Source organism: Xyrauchen texanus, chromosome 31 (genome assembly GCF_025860055.1).
Source record: "Xyrauchen texanus isolate HMW12.3.18 chromosome 31, RBS_HiC_50CHRs, whole genome shotgun sequence".
In the NCBI taxonomy this organism is placed as follows: Eukaryota; Metazoa; Chordata; class Actinopteri; order Cypriniformes; family Catostomidae; genus Xyrauchen; species Xyrauchen texanus.
This window is the reverse complement of record NC_068306.1, coordinates 40,435,398-40,459,239: the sequence shown is the minus strand read 5'-3', so window position 1 is coordinate 40,459,239 and position 23,842 is coordinate 40,435,398. Positions and strand designations below refer to the sequence as shown.

The 23,842-nt window shown below is 41.4% G+C and overlaps 1 protein-coding gene across 1 annotated transcript; it reads left to right on the top strand.

Moving 5' to 3' along the window:
* The first annotated feature begins 2,457 nt into the window (after positions 1-2,457).
* LOC127625137 (ubiquitin-conjugating enzyme E2 B-like) lies at positions 2,458-23,701 on the top strand. The gene is made up of 6 exons (XM_052100227.1): positions 2,458-2,618; positions 3,489-3,569; positions 4,628-4,653; positions 22,356-22,445; positions 22,538-22,626; positions 23,015-23,701. Exons 1-6 carry the CDS (start codon positions 2,575-2,577, stop codon positions 23,141-23,143), a joined length of 459 nt encoding a protein of 152 aa, XP_051956187.1. The 5' UTR covers positions 2,458-2,574; the 3' UTR covers positions 23,144-23,701.
* Positions 23,702-23,842: the final 141 nt, after the last annotated feature.

The window sequence follows — 23,842 nt, the reverse complement described above, 5'->3', positions numbered from 1 at the left end:
TATAGCAGGGTAATCTAGCAAGTAGAAAGGACAAGGATAAACTAGGGGATCACTAGTCGCTGGCAAAGTGCAGGGGTAAACTATACGATAACCAACAAATGAGAAATGAATGTGTAGTGGTAGATATAGTGGAAAACAGCAGTGGTGCAGGTGAAACGAATGACAGGTGATTGGGACTGTGGCAGGTGTAACTAATGTGTGGGGATTGGAAGTGCGTGAGTGCAGGTGGTCATAATGTTCAGGCTGATTGAGGCGAGTGCGAAAGTGTCTAATACTCTGGCGATAGGGAGCGGGCATGAGTGCCCGAGGGGGGAGAATGCGAGCGAGCATGAATGCTCGGGGAAACTGAACTAGTGTGGGAACACGAGGGAATGGGTTGAGCCGAAGAGGTGGGATTCGTTACAATACCCTAATATATATGATAACTTATTTAATAAGTTACATTGTACATGTTACGAAGGCAGACGTGGACAGACGAGGAGTGGGGATCTAAATGCAGCTTCTTTAATGGGTGAAACAAATGGTGAACTAAGATAACTCTGAATAAAACAATATAGGGAACAAACAAAACATCCACATGGGGAAAACAAAACAAAAACACGAAAAACATCCAAGGAGTACACAGGCAGGAGAAACATCCACGGAGGGCAGGGATAACATTCACATTTGAACATACAACGACCGACAATTACTGGAGAACCAACAGGGTTTAAATACACATGGACAGTGAGAACAATGAAGTGCATAGGCAGTGATGAGGGCAGGGAATTATGGGAAGTGTAGTTTATGACAAGTGAAACACGGTGCAGACAACAGGGGATCGTGACAGTTCAAACACTGGCTGCTATTTGTTAATTAGGATATTACATATTTTGTTTCTTCAGATGTTTATTTAATTGGAATGCTAGGGCAGAAAATACCTCTAGAGTGCCATTGGCTAAATTTGTTTGTTTGTATTTCTCTCTCTCTCTCTCTTCAATATATTTATCTGTGAAATTTGTTTATTATTTATGTGAATATTGTTCATATTTATTATGTTATTTTCTTCAAACACTAAATGTTAATAAAAGAACATGTTAAAGGAGAAACAGAATACCAAAAGTATTCTGTTTCTCCTTAAAGTGGGATAATGTTAAATGTTTGGGCATAACATAAGTGTTTAAGTGAATAGAATCCAGTGTGTTTTGGGACATACAGTGCTGCTTGTGTCAATGCACTGTACCTATTTTTATGACTTTTTGAGCATCCAGGCAGAATAATGAGGGAGGTAGAATCCAGGCAGAGGTGTAAAAAATGTCCCTGCCTAGATAATACCCCCCTGAATAATATACGAGTTGAAGTGAATAGAATCAAAAGTGTTATGAGACATAAAGTGCTTCTTGTGTCAATGCACTGTACCTATTTGTATTACTTTTTGAGCATCCATGCAGAATAATGAGGAAAGTAGAATCGAGGCAGCGATGTAAACAATAGTCCTGCCTAGATAACACCCCCCTGGATAATATAGATGTTTAAGTCAATAGAATCAAATGTGTTATGAGACATAGAGTTCTTCTTGTGTGAATGCACTGTACCTATTTGTATGAATTTTGGAGAATACATACAGAATAATGAGGGAGGTAGAATCCAGGCAGAGGTGTAAATAATGTTCCTGCCTAAATAGTACCCGCCCCGTATATAATATACGTCATATACATACATTTGTTAAAAACTTTTTGCTTCAAATCTGAAAGGTGCAGTAGAAATAAAGATAATCTATATTATTTTTCCACCAACAGCCAATTACAGAACTTTACTACACCTACTACATGTACAATTTTAACAAGTGTTTAGATATAATACCCATAACATTATTATTAACATGTAACGTAACAAGAGTTGAGTGTGAACTAATTTTCTTTTGTAAAGCATGTGACACCTTAGTGTAAAATCTACCAGTAGGCTAGAGATTTAACGTTCAAATAGCAGACAAAAGAGACCTAGAATCGACTTGTGTAGAAACACTGTTTCCATAAGGATCAAAAGTACGTAGGGCAATGACTTTTGAAATCCTTTAAATTAAATGTCAGAGTCTGTGCTGCCATCTACTGGAAAATGTATAACTTATCATCCAAGCTGATCTTTCGGATGGCTTGGGGGAAGACGAAATTCACACATTTTACTGCCATCTAGTGGAAGCACAGCGGTACTGTGCGCGTGCACGCTGAGGCACAAGATAAACTTAATTACAGAATGGATCGCGTGAATTTATGTTCAATGATATGGAAATAATAATAATATATAACACTATACTGACTTTTAAAGCAACATTATGTGTGGCTAATCAGGTCTGCTACAACAATGTAATGCCTTTAAATGATCTGAATTATTATATGTATTATATATTGTATTTTTCTAGTTATTTGTATTGAATGAATTGCTAATAAAGTTAGCAAATAGTCTATGACGTCACTGCGGCTGTTGCCAGCCAGGTTGATGGTGTCACACTTGATGTCACTAGGGCATCACCACACCACCTTCCTGAATCTAACGGGTGTCTGCTCGCTTTATGACACAATAAGGCGCTATTAAAGCATGTCCACTCCAGCGAGACGGCGACTCATGAGAGACTTCAAGAGGTTTGTGTCATTTGAGCTTCATGTGTATGCTGTGTTCATGAAATGTGTGTTTATATGCATGACTAGCCGTTAGCCGTGTTAGCCAGGCCTTCAGCATTTGTGTTCATGTACATGTAGTTTGAGCCACTACTCAGTACGTGTTATTAAGAAAGGCAGGAATAAGATGAGATGTGTAGTAAGACGAATGTGCTGATGTCAAACGAGCTTTACTCAGAAGAACTGAATGCAGCTCAGACAAATCCTCACTGAGAGTGCCCACATACAAGTTCAAGGGCCATGTTTTTATTTTCTCTCATAGTACCATGCAATACTATTTTATTCATTTGTTTGCATGATTCATCATATGACCATGCATTATACATCTAATTCGTCCAATTACCTTGTAAATATAATCGTACATGAATATAGTAATCATTCTGTGCAGCATATCTTAGTACTGTGGTGTTAGCATCTGATATCCAACACTGTCTTATGGCACAACTGCATAAGGGCATTGGAAAACAATTATGATGCCCCAAAAGGTTGTCCATCCTGGTTTTCAGACACAATTTACCAAACGTACAAATCTAGTTATTTCATCCTGATGATAATTATATAAGACATGTGAATGTGCACTGCCAATGTTTTTTTCACCATTACCTTTTTGTTTGGTAAGACATATATTATTGCCATTAAAGTGTTGTTTGCTTGTGATCTTCTGTTTATTCATACTATAAGCTATTCTTTATTTGTTGCATTATCAAACTAAAACAAATGAAATCTTTCAATGTACAAATGTTATTCTTGAAGCTGTTTGTTTCATAAAATGTGGGTAGACTGTGGAGTTGTTTGACAGTATGACCGATTTCACTCAAGTCTCTGTCTTGTCAGACTTCAAGAAGACCCTCCGACTGGTGTCAGCGGTGCACCTTCAGAAAATAACATCATGCTGTGGAACGCTGTGATTTTTGGGTACGTATATAAGTGCCGATTACGGAAGACTTCACGGCTTCATCTATGATTTCAAAAGTAATGCCAGAATGACGAGTTCAATATATGGTGAAAAAAAAAATCTAAATTACCGTACATATCACTCTTTGTGCATTTCAAAATTTTCGATTGATTGGTCAAGTTCTCAAATGGGTGGACCTTGGTGACAAATAGCCAGTAACTCAAAAGATGAAATACGTGATTGACAGGGTATGAAATGTAAAAGCTCCTGTCGAGCCCAGAGTGTTCAAAGACTATAATTTGTGCAAAACAGTTTTGAGTTAGTTAATTATTTCCTTTTAGAAATTTCACTGTTTGAGCACACAAACTATAATCTATAAAAATCAACCTTTTGTAGAACAATAACCTGTGCTTCTGGCCACTTTTACTGCTGTCAACAGGGCAGAGAAACTAAATTCAAATTTTCACTTAAATATTACTCAAATTCGAATTATATTCGGACTCAATCTGTATGTATGGTAATAAAATTCCCTGTGGTATTCAGTTGGGAAGCTTATTTATGGCTCAGACTCTACCTCATTGTGTTAACAGCATGTACAATGGGCAAGGATCACCACCTTGGGGCCATTCACACCGAATCTGCTTAAGTCTCAATTCATGCTGTTTTTCAAATGGTTTTCATTGTAAACATGCTAGGACACTTCTTGTGAGGGAGTGCAAAATTTTTTTAGATTCTGTGTCAAATGAATCTTGTCATATTTGTTCCACTGTGTCTAGCTTTTTTGCACATGAACTCAACCCGACTGGAGTCTTCGTCAGTACTAGGCACACATAAAAAAATGTGATTACGCACTTTTAGCTTTGGAATGAGCATTTTTGTCTTTTTTTTGTAATTTTGAGAGCCAAAATGTTGCCAAATTGACTAGAATTTAAAAGAATTCAACTGCACTATAATAAAAAATCTGAAATATTAATATGAAGCAGTTCATGCTGTACATACTGTGAGTCATGTGTCATGCATCACTTTTATATTTAGTCAGTAGTTTTTCTCATGACTGTTCCTGTTTACTTCTTTACAGGCCTGGAGGAACTCCATTTGAAGATGGTGAGTCAGCCATTCTTTTATTTAATTTTTTTAGATAGGGCAACATTTATTAAGCAATTTCTATATATATGTAGCCTAGGCTTTATTGAAGCTGTCAAACCACATGACAAATTTATTGCTAAGAAATTGACTTGTATGCAATGTTTCTTCCAGCCTATGCTGAAATTATATATAGACCGATTTGTGATAGTTAATATAATATATTCATTTTTTTATTGATTCAAATCGTTGACAAAGACAAAACAAATATACATTGAATCAACATTTAACTCCCTCTATTACCCCTCCCCAATCACCAACCCCACCCCTCCCCAAAAAACATCCCTGTGGTCACACATCAGTACAAACAAACAAACAAACAACCGCCATTCGCCACTAAGTGGCGGTGACGTCACCACGACGCTTGTGCCAGGCTATGTGCACGTTAAGGCCACGTGAAGTGTCGAACGCCCGCTGGCAGGAGGTCACGGGACAGATCCAACCGGTGACATGGGTCGAATGACTGAGATGACTGGTTGATGCACCACCTGTGCCCCCTACTGTGCCAACTTGCTGTGCTTTAGCCACCCTGCGCTCTGCTCGTTGTTGTGAGCGTCGCTCCTCTGCCCTCCGTTGTTGTTGGAGGCGACTGCCTCCAACTGGCCAGCAGCATCCTTCACAAGCCTCCTCCAAAGAGGCCGATCATGACACTGCTGGTACCAGTCGGTCGGCAAGTCCACTCAGCTCCAGATCCTCCTGTACCACATCACTCCATCCCTTCTCCAGCCCGTGCGCTCCGCTTAGCCCCTCTATCCGGCCAAACAATAACTGTTTAGGCATGCGGTGGCCGGGCATGCAGGCTACATGACCCAGCCAACGCAACCTTGCCTGCCGGAGGAGCTCACCGATGGGACTTTGTCCACATCTTTCAAAGACTTGTGAGCTCCTCACACAATCCAGCCTGGTTAAACCCAGGATGGATCTTAGGCAGGCCAGCCTAAATGTTTCTAGCCGGCGATGATGTTCCATTAGGGGGGTCCACGTTTCGCAAGCATAGAGAAGGGAGGGAACGACCGTGGCCGAGAATACTTGAAGATTTGTGCGGAGCGACAAACCGGGTAGCTTCCACACAGCATTACGCAGCCGATGAAAAGATAATGCCGCTCGACTGATTCGGAGTGAGACCTCTGCTGTCAAACCGAGCTGGTCATAAGCACACTTCCCAGGTATGGAAAACACTCCACTCTCTCCACAACTGCCCCATCACCAATTGGGAGCTGTGGGGGTGTAGTGTCCGTTGGTACATAATACCCAGGAAGGTGCTTAGTTTTGGTTGGGCTGATGGTCAGGCCCCATCTCTTAGTGGCAAGCTCCAGGTTCATCAGCAGCCTCCAACTCCTCCTCTGAGTGAGCAGCAATCACCAGATCATCAGCATACATAATGTGGTTGACCAATAGGGAGCCATCCCTTGACCAGCACCGGGCATCGATCAACCTCCCATTATATCTGTACCAGATGGAAATTCCTCCAGTACAGCCATCGAAGGCTTCACTGAACCACATGGTCAAAATAGATATTAAATAATGTGGGGGCCAGAGGACATCCCTGTCGCACTCCAAGGTGAACAGGGAATGGCTCCGACTCCCGACCACGTAGATTTACCCGGGCCCGCTCGCCATCATGAAGGTCCTTAATGATCGCGAGCAGCGGGTCTGGGACTCCGAAAGCACGAAGAACAACCCAGAGCCCAGGCCTACTGATGGTATCATAGGCCTTGACCAGGTCAATAAAGCAGAGATGTAGGTCTTGCTGGAATTCCTTACACCTCTGCTGTAGCAGACGAACAGAGAAAATGGCATCTGTGCAAGACCGCCCCTTCCTGAAAACACACTGGGGCTCCGCAAGTCTCTCCTCAGCGTGCCTGGCAAGGCGATGTTGAATAATCCTTGCCAGGACCTTTCCTGGCACACTGAGGAGTGAGATGCCCCTATAGTTATTACAATCTGAGCGGTCCCCTTTTTAAAGAGAGGGACCACCAGGGCATCCTTCCAATCCTCATGGAACCCGCCCAGTGGTCCAGACTGTTGTTATGATGTTATGTAGGGCAGTCTGTGCACAAACACCACCCTCCCTCAGCATTTCACTGGGGAGATCATCTCTGCCCGGTGCCTTTCCTGGCCTCAGGCTCTGGATCGCCTTCAGTACTTCCTCTAAAGATGGTACCTCAGCCAGCCACCCACAAGGAGTGACTTCTTCCTTCAATATTTGTGGCACCACGAGCCCCAGCAGGGTCATCCCCACTTTGTCCCACAATGTTTTCCAGGCTCAGGGACTTCCCTCCCCAGGACCTCACAGAAATGCTCAGCAAATCTGTAAACCTGTTTCTGGGGGTCGGAGATTGGATCACCATTCTTTCCCCTAATGATGGTAATAGGTGTGCGCTGCAAGTAACTTTTTGATAGAATTAAAGAGCGATTTGTGATCGTGGGCCACTGAGGCAGACTCCATCTCCTCAGCAACCCGCGACCACCAACCATCCTTGCAGCGCTCACGGCTCTCCGCAACCTCCGGCGAAGGCTGCGGTAATCCTCCTCATTCTCTGGCGTGGGATGCTGTAGACGATGAGAGTGGGCCTGTCGCTTTTCTCAGCCAGCCTGAACACCTCCTCTGTCAGCCAGGGTTTCTGAGGAGGTCTGGACCGTGTGCCCAAAACTGCCATTGCAGTTACATGAGCCACAGCTCTAAACCTCGCCCATTTCCCTCGACATCCAGAGGGGTGGGGGACGATGCCAACTCCAGCTGCAAGCGATGCTGAAATTCTCGCTGCAACTTTCATCAGCTAGCCTAGACCAGGCCACTATGGGTTTGAAAGGGGCCCTGGGTTTACACCCACCACCGAGTGGAAGAATGGCAGGCGCATCTTACAGATGACAAGTCGATGGTCAGTGGGCAGATCAGCTCCACGGTAGGTCCTGTTGTCAAGGACATGGGCCCGCATCCGCTGTTCCGTCACTATGTAGTCCAGCAGATGTTCTTGCTTGGACCCAGCATGCATCCATGATGTTGTGTGGATGCTCGATGACGGAACAGTGTGTTGGTAATTACAACCCCATGGGCTGCACAAAAATCTAGCAGCCTCCTGCCGTTGTTATTGAGCTGATCAGGCCCATGTCTTCCAATCACTCCTGACCAGGTGCTAGCATCATGACCAACTCGGGCATTGAAATCACCCAACATGATGATTCTATCCCGAGGGGCCACTTTAGCCAACACCTGTGACAGGAGGTCATAGAAGGCATCTGACTCATCGGTCTTTCCCGCATCCCTCCACGGATGTTCGTCTTCGGTGGGGGCATAAATAACCACGACCACCACTCCTCGCCTCTGGTTGATGGGAAGGCGAACCCAAAGTAACCTGGGGCTCACAGCTTCCCACACCTCGCCGCCACGCTCCCACGCTGCCTTCATTCTCTTGTTCAGAAGAAAAGCCACTCCCTGTTGTTTGGCAGTCGCCTGCCCCGAGTAGAGGACAGTCCACCCCTCATAGTGGCAAGAGCCAGAGCCGGTCCACCGGACCTCCTGAACACCACAGAGATCCAGGCGGTACCGGTCCAGCTCCCGACAGAGGAGTGGCAGCCTCTCCTCCGCTGTGAGTGTTCGAACATTCCACGTGGCCATCCGTAGTGGCTTTTTGTTGTTTCTGGAGGAGCCCGAGGGTGAGGATTCAGTCTCCTGGCTCTGCCTGATGGAGTTTGGCCAGGAGACGTCATAGACGCCTGTCCCCCAGGGCCTCCGGCACTAGCTTAATTATATCTCGTGGTTTAGTGGTAATGAGATTGAGAGTAGAGGGTTACCAGCCCTCGCACCCGATCCAGAGCCCCCATTTGGCCGCTGTAAAGCACCATGACAGAAAGGGGAAGGAACAGTCTTTATTGGCCCTCCCCTCATGGCGCTACCTACAACGTTGCCCGTCCGGCACCACACGGAGGTAGGGGGTTGTTTAGCCAGACCTGTGTGTGTGTGTACTGTGTGTGTACTCATCAGTACACACACACACACACACACGCATACAAGCATACAAAATAATATTACATTTAAATAAATGTCTGAATTAAACACTGGATACTTTTGTCCATACAAATGCGAGATAACGGGGTGTAACTTAACATCTTAGATTAGTTTGATGAAAGGCTTTGCAATGGCGAAATAGGGGCAAGAACTTCCTGTTCAATACAAAACCAGGTAGGAACTCTCTCAGTTGGAAGCAACCAATGGGCCTGTCTGAGACCGAATGCATAATAATAAAACAAAATCTTGGGTAGGCCTAGCCCACCTTTGTCAATCGGCTTGTGTAACTTATTGAAATGTAATCTGTGCTCCTATCCAAAATAAAATAATCTAAAAATGAATCAATTTGTTTGTACTGTCGCTACCGTGTCAAGTCAAGTTTATTTGTATAGGGCCTTTCACAACACACATCGTTTCAAAGCAGCTTTACAGAATATCAGCATTAACAGACGATAAAACTGTAATGTCTATAAAGTCGATTAATCATCATTGTGTAATTTAGATAAAATAAGATTTTTAATAGTGTTTAAAAATAATTAAATGATAATTGTATTAATAACCCCAGTGAGCAAGCTGTAGGCGGACTGTGGCAAGGAACACAAAACTCCATAATAACCTTGGGAGAAACCAGACTCACTGTGGGGGCCAGTTCCCTCTGGCTAACATTATGAATGTAATGTAAATATTAATTATGTATAGGTAAAATCATGGTTTAAAATTATTAAACTAAGTGTTAAGGGTCAGTGATTAAACATCGATTGTGTTTGAACTGTAAGATTAATGACCAAAGTCTTTGAAGTCCATCTTGATTAATTGCAGAAGTTCACATAGATGCAATTGTCCTTGTTAATTGGCTGATGAAGGCTTTTGTGGGCAATAGTTAGTCTAAGCATTTCATTTCAAGATCGTAGTCCATAAATAGACTGAGGTGATGCAGGTTGGAGTTGGCATCATTTCATCATCTGAAGTCCGTCATAATAGATTGAAGTGATGTTTGGCTGTCACCGGCTGCATTTATTCATCATCATTCTGCGAGAGATCATGCTCAATGTTTCTGGTTTCTGGTTCCGGCAGACCCAACTAAAGCAGCCTAATTGTGGGTTGGAGGATAAATTAGGTGTATGCCTGGCTAAATAGATGAGTCTTTAGTCTAGACTTAAACTGAAAGAGTGTGTCTGCATCTCGAACAGTGTTAGGGAGACTATTCCATAGTTTAGGAGCCAAATATGAAATGGATCTTCCTCCTTTAGTGGATTTTGATATTCTAGGAACTATTAATAAGCCAGAATTTTGCGATCTTAATGAACGTGTTGGAATATAGCGTGGTAGAAGATCACTTAAGTACTGCGAACTAGGCCATTCAAAGCTTTGTACGTAGTTAACATAATTTTAAAACTAATACGGAATTTAACAGGTAGCCAATGTAACGATGATAAAATGGGGCTAATATGATCATATTTCTTGGTTCTCATCAGCGCTCTGGCTGCTGCATTTTGAACCAATTGAAGTTTATTTATTGATCTTGCTGGGCATCCTCCCAGTAATGCATTACAATAATCTAGTCTTGAGGTCATGAACGCATGAATTAGTTTTTCGGCATCAGCAACCGAGAGCATATGCCTTAATTTAGCAATATTTCTTAGGTGGAAGAATGCTGTTCTATAAACATTTGTAATTTGATTTTCAAAGGACAGATTGGTATCAAATATAACACCTAAGTTCTTCGCTGTTGAAGATGATGTAACAGTACATCCATCTAGAGTCAAATTCAATTTTAGTGGCTTATTTTTAGAGGTTTTTTTTCCAATAATTAGAACCTCTGTTTTGTCAGAATTGAGTAGAAGGAAATTTCTGGCCATCCAATCTTTTATTTCATTAATACACTCTGCTAATTTTGAGAATTGTGAAATCTCTTTGAAGAAATATAAAGTTGTGTATCGTCAGCATAGCAGTGGAAACTTATTCCACGATTCCTGATAATATCTCCCAGGGGAAGCATATACATGGAGAAAAGCAGAGGCCCTAAAACTGATCCCTGTGGCACTCCATATTTTACTTTTGTTTGGTTTGACAATTCCTCATTTACATAGACAAAGTGGTAGCGGTCTGCTAAATATGACCTAAACCATGCTAATGCCACTCCACAAATTCCAACATAATTCTCTAGCCTATTCAAGAGAATGTTGTGATCTATCGTGTCGAATGCAGCACTAAGATCTAAAAGCACTAGAAGAGAAATGCAGCCGCTGATTGTAGTTGCACATGAGGAAAATTATTCGACACTGTTTTCTGAGGTGCTATGACAGATGATTGCATAATTCCAATTTTATTTCTGATTATTTCAATTTTATCTGTGAAGAAATTCATGAAGTCATTACTCTTGTGCTGTGACGTAATATCTGGTTCAGTTGAGGCTTTATTCCTAACCAATTTAGCCACAGTACTGAATAAACATCTAGGATTGTTGTGGTTATTTTCTATGAGTTTACTAAAATATGCTGACCTGGCAGCTTTGAGTGCGTGTTTGTAGCTACAGACACTGTCCTTCCATGCACCCTGAAATACTTCTAATTTTGTATTTTTCCACATGCGCTCCATTTTCCGAGCTGCTCTCTTGAGAGCATGAGTGTGATCATTGTACCATGGTGCAGGGCTTATTTCTTTAATTTTCTTTAATCGAAGTGGGGCGACAACATCAAGGGTGCTAGAGAAGACTGCATTTAAATGTTTTGTTATTTCATCAAGTTCTTCTGGGCTTTGGGGTTTATTGAGTATATGAGATAGATCTGGAAGAGTATTAGTGAAGCTATCTTTAGTGGTCGAAAGAATAGTTCTACCTGAACGATAGCGTGGTGTAGATTGAGTAACATTAGCTGATTGCAGCATGCAAGAGACGAGGTAATGATCCGAGATGTCATCGCTCTGCTGCAGAATTTCTATATTATCAACATCAACTCCATATGAAAGAATTAAATCTAGCGTATGATTATGGCGATGAGTTGGTCCTGTTACATTTTGTCTGACTCCAAGAGAGTTGAGAATATCGATAAATGCTAATCCCAATGTATCATTTTCATTATCTATGTGAATGTTGAAGTCACCAACAATTAAGGCTCTATCTACAGTAACTACAAGATCTGATAAAAAATTTGCAAATTCACTAAGGAAATCTGAATAAGGCCCGGGTGATCTATACACTGTAGCAAGGGTAAAGGATCTACAGAGAATTTTTATTTATATTTGTATTTGACGGTGTCACCTTAAGCATTATTAGTTCAAAAGACTTACATTTATATCCTGTCCTCTGAGTAACACCAAAAACTTCACTGTAAATTGTAGCAACACCTCCTCCTCGACCCTTCAGACGAGGCTTATATTTATAACAATAACCTGGGGGAGTAGATTCATTTAAACTAATATATTCATCCGGTTTAAGCCAGGTTTCAGTCAAACAGAGCGCATCCAATCTATGATCTGTAATCATTTAATTGACAATTAGTGCTTTGGTAGAAAGAGATCTAATGTTTAGTAGCCCTATTTTTATATGATGTACATTTTTAATTTGTTTTAGTTTAATTAGTTTGTTTTGTTCAAGTTTGACCTTAATCAAATTTTTTCTAAATGATTTAGTGAGGGTATTGTGTTTCGTAGTTCATGGAACAGACACAGTCTCTATGAGATATCTAGGTGATCCAGTCTCTATGTGTTGTAGTTTATGTGACCTGTGTGACGTCTCAAGGCAACTAGCAGACGTTCGGATTAACCAGTTTGTCTGCTTCTTGACCTGGGCCCCATTTAGTCAGTTAATATCATTATTAAGTCTATGAGCCAAATTACTAGAGAGGAGAGCGGCTCCTTCCCTGGAGGGATGGAGTCCGTCTCTCTTTAGCAGGTCAGGTCTACCCCAAAAACTTTTCCAATTGCCTATAAATCCTATTTTATTGTGCAGACACCACTCAGACATCCAGCCATTCAGTGACACTAATCTACTATAAACCTCGTCACCACGACGAGCAGGGAGGGGACCAGAGCATATTACAGTGTCTGACATCGTTTTTGCAAATTTGCACACCTCTTTAACATTATCTTTAGTGATCTCTGACTGGCGAAGCCGGACATCGTTAGTGCCGACATGGATAACAATTTTAGAAAATCTACGTTTAGCATTAGTCAGCACTTGTAAATTTGATTTGATGTCAGATGCTCGGGCCCCCGAAATGCAATTAACAATAGTGGCTGGAGTCTCTATTTCCACGTTCCTTACAATAGAATCACCGATAACAAGGGCTCTTTCGATATGATTCTCAGTGGGTGTATCACTGAGTGGGGAGAATTTATTGGAAACCCTAACAGGAGCGGGAGAATGGTGTCTCTTTGCTGAACGAGTATGCCGCCGAGACATCACCCAAATGCCCTGCTGCAGGGGCTTTATAACCGGAACCAAAGTGTGTGTGTTGCTCTCTGTACTGCCCGCATCCGAAACAGTATCTAACGGCTTCTCTTTCTCACTGACCTCTACTAGCGTTCGGATGCGAGTCTCTAACTCATTAACCTTCTAAGTCAGCCTGACTAATTCCTTACATTTATCACATGTGAATCCCTCACTGCTGATGGAGGAGGCTATTTTAAACATGTGACATGCAATGCATGAACAAATAACATGAGCCGATGCCATGACTTACCGCAAATTGTTTGTTGTTCCTGAGAGTTGAGGGTTTTGAGATTGATTTTAATCCCTCACAAAATTGTTTGTTGTTGTTGGTTGTTCTTGATAAGCGGTGCTTTGAGATCAATGCAATATGTGTACCGCAGAGGAGAAAAAACGGGTGCGCGCTGAAAAAATGCAGTTTAACCGTGATAAAAAAAAATGCGGATACAGGTGGATTATGCACGCAGTTGAATCCCAATAAGAGAATAATACGGGAAGACCCGATGCCTGCTTAAAAATGGCAGATGTTTAAGGATTAAAGGCTACAAACACAGACTCACCGTCACACTCACTGTGTGTCTATAAAGTAACTTAATCCACCCAATAAAAGTATTCCCAAACCCATATATTTGCAAATCTTAAAGAGATAATCCCATTCTACCATATCAAATGCCTTTTCAGCGTCAAATCAAAATCAAATCAAATCACTTTATTGTTACATGACCATATACACAAGTGCAACAGTGGGTGAAAGTTTTGTGTGCAGTTCCGAGTAACATAGCAGTCATGACAGTGATGAGACATGTACCAATTACAATAAACAACATATTTACACAACACAATTTACATATCAAATGTACACCTAATTACACAATATAATATACAATGTACAGTATAGAATACACATACAATAAAAAAATAAAAAGTGTATATATATAAAAACAAATATATATATATATATATATGCTGTAGTTCTATTGTGGAGAATATAATTATGACAGTCGAGTGTGAGATAATAGATTAATAAAGTGCAGTGCTAGTTTATATTGATCATGAAGAGATCAAGTGTTCAGAAGTCTGATTGCTTGGGGGAAGAAGCTGTCATGTAATCGGCTGGTGCGGGTCCTGATGCTGCGATACCGCCTGTCTGATGGTAGCAGTGAGAGCAGCCCATGACTCGGGTGGCTGGAGTCTCTGATGATCCTCCGAGCTTTTTTCACACCGCCTGGTATAGATGTCCTGGAGGGAGGGAAGCTCACCTCCGATGATGTTTCTGGCAGTTCGCACCACCCTTTACAGTTCTTTGCGGTTGTGAGCGATGCTATTGCCGTACCAGGTGGTGATGCAGCCAGCCAGTCAGCCAGTCAGGATGCTCTCTACAGTGCTGGTGTAGAACCGTGTGAGGATGTGGTGGTTCATTCCAAACTTCTTCAGCCATCTCAGGAAGAAGAGGTGCTGGTGAGCCTTCTTCACAACAGCTTCAGTGTGGACGGATCATGTGAGTTCCTCAGTGATGTCGACACCGAGGAACTTGAAGCTGCTGACTCTCTCCACTGGTGCTCCATTAATGGTGATAGGGCTGTGTTCTCTGTCTTTCCTCCTGAAGTCCACTACAAGCTCCTTGGTCTTACTGACGTTGAGGGAGAGGTTGTGCTCCAGACACCAGCATGTCAGAGTGTGCACCTCCTCTCTGTAGACTGTTTCATCATTGTCAGTGATCAGACCTACCACCGTCGTATCGTCAGCAAACTTAATGATGGCATTGGAGCTATGTGTTGCCACACAGTCATGTGTGTATAGGGAATACAGGAGTGGGCTGAGAACACAGGGGGGTCAGAGCAACAGGACGCCAGACATTTAAACAAGTGATTTTTGATTACTTTTGTACAGGCACAGTGGTGGACATTTTGAAGCATGTGGGGTACAGACAGGGAGAGGGACAGGTTGATAATGTCCGTAAAAACACCAGCCAGTTGGTTCGCACACGCTCTGACACCGTCCCGGAATGCCATCTTGACCAGCGGTTTTACAGATGTTTTTTTAGTCTTGGGCTCAAGATGGCGCCGAGTATGGCTGCTGCGTTGCGAGCTCCGACACAACACTGCAGTTTATTGTTTGTTTTGTTTACAGTTTTTTTTTTTGTCTTGGATGGTGTCTGCCTTATTGTATATGACCGACAAACGCTTTTGGACTTTGGTTCTGCAATTACACACCGAAAACCGGACTTCAAATTCCTCAATGCCGACCCGCTGTTTACAAACACACCAGCGGAGCCCTTTGTCTGGGCTGCCCGGCCGTGGAAACGCAGAGGAAAAAGAGCCGGCGTTCTCATCAGAGTAAGACGTTGTGCAAATCGACCCCCGCTACCCAGTATACTACTGGCAAATGTTCAGTCTCTGGACAACAAGCTCTGCAAGCTGAGAGCGCGGACCTCTTTCCAAGATGAGAGATTGCTGCGTTATCTGCCTTACAGAAACCTGGATGTCTGCGGAGATTCCAGACTCTGCCATCAAACCCGTGGGTTTCTCCATGCACTGAGCGGACAGAGCAAAAGACCTCTCAGGCAGAAACTGAAACGGGAAGCACCCACCCTCAGAACGATCCAGTGCTGGTCAGACCAATCAGACTCTATGCTACAAGACTGTTTTGATCACGCGGACTGGGATCACTGACGACATCGAGGTTTATGCTGATAGCGTAACGTGTTTCATCAGGAAGTGCATAGAGGACGTTGTTCCGACCAAAACAAAACGGATCTACCCCAACTTAAAACGCGGATCTCTGCTTTTAAATCCGGGAATGCAAAGGAGCATAAACAAGCCAGTTATGTGTAACGAGGCACACGTGCCAGGTCTTGTGTGTTACACTTGTATAAGGTTCAATATGGTTCGATGTGGGCCAACTGATCAGAAGGTAAGGAGCGGCTACTGGAGAGAGGGAAACAACACGGCAGGTAGGTGAAAACCAAGAACTTCGTTTACTGGTTGGAATCTCGCATTCATTGAAGAAATTCTTAATTGCAATTTGTCTGGAGTATGTAAATCTCAATACTGTCATTTAACAACATACAATGTATATAATGCTTTATAATCAACTCTCTTTTCTGAAATTTCAGGAAGTTGGACTCATTGACTCAAACAAATCAAGTCAATAGATAACAATTGTCATATACTTTGTATGAAAATGAAATAATAAAATAAAACTTCTTGTAAAACTCAGACTCCGTTTGGTTATGACCCAATACAATTTGAAGGAAACAATAAACAATGTTCTCAAAACAACATATTGCAAACTTAACTCAAATCACTCTTTCCCTTCAAAAAGTAAAAGTCTTTTCAGCCAAATGAATCAAATATTCAAAATCCACTGAATTGATTCAGTTAATGTCAGTTCAGAGTCAAATGACTCGGATCAAAAGAGTTGTTGACTCTTTAGAATCGTTCAGTTCAGAATCGATGTCTCTCCGTTCAAAGCTCGAGGAAAAATGTGCAAAAACAAAGTCTCAGTACCATTTGTCCAAAAACAAAAAGGATTCGATGAGTTCAAGATCAAAGTTCAACAATCAAATGGTCTCCGTGGGTGGCTCGCCTTGTACATACGCTCATATGCGTCTCACGTATCCAGGATGGTGATCACAATTTCTCGGAAGAAACACGCATGCAACAAAAAAACCCAGCCTTTGAAAAAACACAAGGCAGAACAATAATCAATCTTCCATTCAAACACTTTCATTAACAAATATCATGTATACACTTCAAACAGCGTATTAACTCAATATCTTGACACACACAACATTGTCACTCTTCATTGACTCGTTTGCATCTTCACATGTGACTAGCTTTAGCCCAACGTGCAAATTGGCACTAGCTCACACACTATGCATAAGCAGCCTATATGAACGCTAATGTCACACTACTGATTTGCCGCTGAGTCTGCAACAGTTTCCTTGTAAAATGTCAAGTCAATATACAAAAAAAAACAACTCACCAAGGCAAGAACTTAATTTTCCCATCTTTTTACATATCTGTCAACACTTCTACTGGTAGCCTGGATCACCCGGGTTACATATGCCCTCCGTAACACTATCAGAGCAGCCAAACACCAGTACAGGCACAAAATTGAAGGACAGTTCAACACCACCGACTCTAGAAAGTATGTGGCAGGGAATTAACATCATCACGGACTACAAAGGGAATAAAAACTCAGAGAGTTTTTATAAAAAATTTTTTATAAAAAAATAAAATACATTTTATGCTCGTTTAGAGGAAAATAACACCGCCCTCACGGAGAGAGCACTCGCAGCCAACACTACAGAGGATGGTTCACTCTGCGTCAAGTGAGATGGCAGCGACAGGAGTCTGATCATTCGCCTCTGACCACATAATATTGATGAAACATCTAATGTTATCAGAAGAGTTACGGCCCCAAATAAACCCCAACTGATCTATATATATATGATCTATATATAGAGATGTCATAATTTTACTTAATCGGTTACTTAAACAATATTTTAACGTCTAGTTGGATCAGGGAAATTAAATGGTAACTCTTACACTCGCTTGGGTCTTTGTCCTTTTTAAGAATCAGAACGGAGAAGGAAACATTTAATGGAGGATAAACTGAATCGCTAGTTCAGATCACTCAAAAAAAATTTTACGTATAATAATTTGACAATCTCACAAATCAAAACAGCAAAATCAGTGATCAGAGTTAAACATACAAGATTACATGCAAAACATAAAACATTCAGCATCAAATATACAATTTAGTTGTACAAGAAAAGTCACAGTTTCTAAACTAAATCTGCCCATATATCAAGCCTTACCTGGGAAATCCTGTGTGATTTCAGCAGGATTGTCCGTTTGAATTCCTGTTGCATTGAGCGGTCAGGAGAAAACAATCTGGAATCGGTCCTTTGTTTTACGCTCGTCAGCAATAAGATGCGTCTCTGCTTTGTTCCACGGGTCCGGTGACGGAGAGAAATGCAGGCGATGTGCAGCGTTGATAGAAAACGAGGGAGAAAGGAAGCTGGTCGCCTTTCTGTTTTCTAAATAAATTGCAGTGAAAATGAATGAACCGGTTGTAATGAATATACTACTAGACTGGGACTAAGTAAATCTTACTCTACTGTGGCCAAATGGTGAGGTTAGAAAATTGTTGTCTCTCTTTGTCCTTTGTCCAGAAGGAGGGAAAACTCCTTCGTATGTGTAGCTACACGTCTCTTTAAACCGCTGGGTGCAGAGAGGCCGCTTTTGCCTCTGTCCGCTAGTTTTGTTGACAAAATGACGCCATCGGTCATAGGCCGTTTTTTGACTAATGACTTTTGAGATTGGGTCCATGGGTGGGACTTGACATCCAGCTGTGAAACTATAAAGAACTCTGGGAAACGGAGTTCAATGTCTCACCTTTGATCATAGAACAAAGGGCCATTTGGTCTCTGCTGCCATTTTGATTGGGCAAGGCCCTACATTCCGTATGTGGCAACATTTTTAAACTCATCAGGGTGTGAACTGAAACTAAGATATTTCCAACTGAGCAATCAACAACAGATGAAAATATAGCTGCAAGCAGCAATGCAGATTCAGTAGAGAATTGATCAGTAGAGGGTTGGGGTAAAATCCTCCCAATGGAGGAATCCAAGTTAGAACATTTTTGAGGTTTGTGGGTTCCTGTTGGCCTGTAGTATCAATGTTTGACCAGAAAATGGGAATTTCGGCATGGCTTGTAGCGCCCCCTAAAGGTAAATGTGGGCCGTTCTTTGCATAGTACTTCAGAGTGATGTCACATTGAAGAATATTAGGTTTGAAAAACCATCAGACAAAATTACATTTGATTAATTGACACATATTTATTGAGGCAATGTGGACATTTACATAAATACACCCCTTTCTGCCATTTTGTGTTTTATTTATTTTTGCTAAGTAACATATTGAAAGACATCAGTTATACACATGGATACCAATTTCAAGTCAATTGGAGCTACGGTTTAGGTGAAGAAGATCCTTATAGGTTTCCCCAAATTTTCACTGTACAGGAAAATCTATCATGGTGGAAAGTATGGGTCCTTGAGGCTTTTTGTTCCCCATGAGAAATGAGGCATGTACATTTAATTTTCAGAAGAATTGAACAAATGAGTTGGAAATGGCATCATTTTGAAAATGGGACATTTGGGCGTGGTCTGTAGCACCCCCCTAAGGTTGAATGTGGGCCATTCTTGGTTTGTGGGTTCCTGTTGGCCTGTAGTATCAATGTACAAAATTAGAAAATATTTGACCAGAAAATGTGATTTTGGGCATGGCCTGTAGCGCCCCCTATGGAATAATGTGGGCCATTCTTGGTTTGGGGGTACCCGTTGGCATGGAGTATCAATATGCCAATTTAGAACATTTTTGACCAGTGACTTTTTGAGATATTGGGGGTCAAGGAGAATGATAATAATATTAATAATAATAAAACATATGGCTGCAAGCAGCAATGCAATTCCTCCTCAAAATGGCAAATCATTTAAAATTGATCAGTTGAGAGTTGGGGTTAAACCCTCCCAATGGAGGAATCTAAAAATCATGTCTTTGTATCTGAATCCTAAACAAAAAAAATGTCAGTGTACAGGAAAATCCATCATGCCGGACCTTATGGATCCTTGAGGCTTTTTTGTTTCCAATGAGAAATGAGGCATGTACATTAAGTTTCAGAAGAATTGAATAAATTGGGTGGAAATACCATCACTTTGTAAATAGGACATTTGGGCATGGCTTGTAAGGGCGAATGTGGGCCATTCTTGGTGTGGGGTTTCCTGTTGGCCTGTAGTATCAATGTACACAATTCGAAAAATTGTTTTGCTCTTTTCGGTATGGCCTATGGCCTGGAGGAATCTAATAAAACCGTCAATAACAATAGATTTCCTCCTACCGGAGGAATCTAATCAGGGACTTGGATACAAAAAATAATTTGTAGTCCCTCCCAGATGGGTTCAAAAGTCTTTGAAGACTTTTTTGAAGAAGTTTGGAATATCTGTAAGACCAAGATTTTTACACATCCTGTGAAGTGTCAATGTTGCTCTAGGGGGCTTACACTTTTGCTTCACTATGATCAAGGATTGAGTCCATCAATAGATTAGTCTCCTCCCAATATTAAATCATGAGGGGTGCCAGCAGCTTGCAACATCCCTTCAAGATCTATAAAAAAAGCCCTGATCATCAGTGTTAGGTCCATAAATATTAGCCAAATCAACCTTTGCCCCTGAATTCCTGCTAAAGCAATAATGACTCTTCCTAATTTATATTTACTCTGTTTGAGACATTTGAATTGTAGATGTTTACTTATCAATATAATGACTCCCCTGCTCTTACTTTAACCAGCACTAAAGAAAGCATGTCCACCTCATATCTTTCAGCATGCTCTGGGGAAAGATGCGTTTCTGGAAGAAACACTATATCATAATTATCGTAACACCTGTCTCTCATTATAGTGATGGTGGAGGGAGAACTAAAAGGCATGCCAGAGTGTTAGAGAACGGAGAGAGAGTAACCAGAAAGCACAACAGCCAGAGCATCTGAGAGTCTGCTACATTTTATTACCTTTATGTTTATAATGACGGTTACCGTCATTTGTGTTTAGGAAAAATTGCAAATTAAAGAACTGACCTTGAACCTGCTTAGCTGTCTCCTGACTCATCCATTGCCCTGAACTAAGAATCTTTCTACACCTTTATATGGTGTGCCCCATCCCATTCACATTCCATGTTGAGTGAGACATTCCACTCATATTAACATTTGGACATATTAGAAAAAATTTATTGTGTGTAAAAAATACAATTATAAAGACCACATTCCAACATTAGTGCAACAATCAAACCGCAAACTTCCCCCCGGACCAAACAAACAGAAAAAAGACGTGTGCATTAACCCCACGCACAACATCGTCAACTGGCGTCCATCCCTTTAAACTCAAACAGTGCATGCATGCCTATGAGAGACCCCGTGACAGTTTTGCCATTGGATTTCCCAAATCTGGTGTTTTTTTTTTGTTTTTTTTATTTTGCGAGACAGAATTACACAACAGAAAAAAAAATCTATAAAACAAAATCCAGCCAATAGGTGGGATAAGCACAAAGAACTTGTAGATTCATCCACATATCTGTCCTGAAGGTGTGTTCCACAAAACAAACTCCAGCCTCTAGCTGATCACTCCATTGTCCTGCAAGAAATACTCCACAAAACAAACTCCAAACTCCAACCTTTGTAAGCACAAAGAATGTGCAGATTCTTTGTGCTTACAAAAGTCTGGGATCAAGAAAATGCTGTGGTTCTTCCAAGAAAGCCTTTCTTTACTCATCGCCTCGCATAACATGAGATCTTTATTGGATGATCTCAGAAATTTGGGCAGAATCGATCGGACCTGTCTCCCTCAGCGGATCTCTGTGCCGGAACCCTGTGAGCTTGCTCGATTTCCAGCTTATGGCCTGTTATGTCGAGCAGACTCAGAAAGAGCCCATCCATAAATTTCACCATCTCGGCATTCTTCATCTTCAGTAATTCCCACAATTTGTACGTTATTTCACCGGTTAAGATTCTCCAAGTCTTCCCAAAGATGCTCCAAATCTACTTTGGTCACTAGCGGATTAGCTGCTAATTCCCTCTTCGATGACTCCAGAAAATCGATCCGTTATCGACCTCTGCCACTTTTGTAACCATCAGTGATCGATCAACATCTCAGCAACAACCTTCGCCAGCAATGCCGTTCAGCAATTCACACCGAATCTCTTTCACTTCTCTGGCCAAATTGACTCCCTGGTCAAGCGGCCTCGTGGGGGTGTCAGCTTGAGCACCTTTTGTGTCTTTTAATGTCTCCAGAGCCAGAGGATTTTTAATTCTTTGACATATTGTCTTCCTAGAACAGTTATGGATCAGGGTGTATCGAATCTCACCAGTTTATGACATGAAAAGTATTAAAACTAGCAAAGTGCACAGAGCTCACAGTTCACACATCCGAACCTCGCATGGCATCACACGACTCCCATTCTTTCATTTCTAATATATATTCTACTCAATAGTAATTAAAGATATTCATTCAATCGATGGATATCCTTTAGTATGGCTCAGTTATTAGACATGTGACCGGATTCTTAATCTTTTCAATTTGTTGACTGACTGCAGCAGCATCAGTGTGGAATGCTGTTGGTTGCTTAATGTACAATTTTGGCTTAAGATGTTATTTTTTCTGCAGGAACTTTCAAGCTAGTTATTGAATTTTCAGAAGAATATCCCAACAAGCCTCCTACAGTTCGCTTTATATCCAAAATGTTTCATCCAAATGGTAAGCTGTTAACAATTCAATAATAAATGCTCATGAATTTTTCAGTGTTTCTTGCACACATTGAATATTAATGATATTGTGTCACGTATTAGTATATGCAGATGGCAGTATATGTTTAGACATTCTGCAGAATCGCTGGAGTCCCACATATGATGTTTCCTCCATACTGACATCCATACAGGTCTGTGACAGATTTACACCTGCATTTGCAGTCACCACATTCACTTTGTATTATTCATTTAGCTCACTGTTTTAACTACAGTTTAAATTAGCACTTTGTTTTCTTCAATGGGTTATGTTTGATATCCATATTTTATGTATTATTTGTCCAATATATTTTAAATACTTTCTTGTCACAGCAACTTAGAAGAAATTCCATAAGTCATGCTAATGGCAAGTGTGTGGTTTTGGTAAACTGTTTGACTGATTTCAAAGAAGAAAAAAAAAAGACATATTTTAGGACCATTAAATGTTTTTTTTGTGAGATTATTTTCCCCCCCGGAAGTTTGTGTTCCGCAGTAGAAAGAATTTATTCCATTAATCAGTAATTGTTGTGTGATTGTTTTTAGTCTCTGTTGGATGAGCCAAACCCGAACAGCCCAGCGAACAGTCAGGCCGCACAACTCTATCAGGAGAACAAACGTGAGTACGAGAAGAGAGTGTCTGCTGTCGTAGAGCAGAGCTGGGTTGACTCGTAATGTCACATCAGCAAACATCTCTGACAAGTGCCACCAACACTCAATTAATATGAAGAAAACAACAATATTTGTGTGCTTATTTATTGTTTTGAACTGCATGATTAACTCAATTTGACATGTACTACAGTTGGATTGATGCAGTTGATGATTTAAAGGAATGCCGATTGTTGGCAAAGATTTCCAAGTTATTCTCCTTATTAATATATTTCAAAACATCTCGAGATGCTTCAACTTATCAAGGGTTGACAGAAATCTTTGAAAGATCTTACATGCCAGGGGCGTGGCCAGAAGGGTTTCACAGGGTGGCAGCTGCCACCCTAAAAGTTAGCTTTGCCACCCCAACTCGGACCTAGCTCGCATAATGGAGACAGTGCACAACGGCTTTATCAGACACAAGTGCACAAGGTTATGCAACCCCCCTGGTCGAATGACATTAATGGCTGTCACCCCTCACTACACTCTTGCACCCCCTTTGCCACCCTGTGAATAAAATCCTGGACATGCCCCTGACATGCGTTTGGCTCTTTACACTCATGTGTTTGTGCTTCAGATTCAATAAGAGGGCATGTCCATATAACACACTGTAGTTGGACACAGTGGTTATGGTCATTTTTCAAAGAATGTGTGGATTTTGATGACATGTTAAAGGATTGCAAAGTTAGCATTTTGAAGTTAGTTTTTGTGAATTTGTCAAATAAG

Coding starts and splice junctions, on each gene's coding strand:
- LOC127625137 (XM_052100227.1), top strand. CDS start 2,575: ATGTCCACTCCAGCGAGACGGCGACTCATGAGAGACTTCAAGAG. Junction 2,619..3,488: donor CTCATGAGAGACTTCAAGAG/GTTTGTGTCATT, acceptor CTGTCTTGTCAG/ACTTCAAGAAGACCCTCCGA. Junction 4,654..22,355: donor AGGAACTCCATTTGAAGATG/GTGAGTCAGCCA, acceptor TTTTTTCTGCAG/GAACTTTCAAGCTAGTTATT.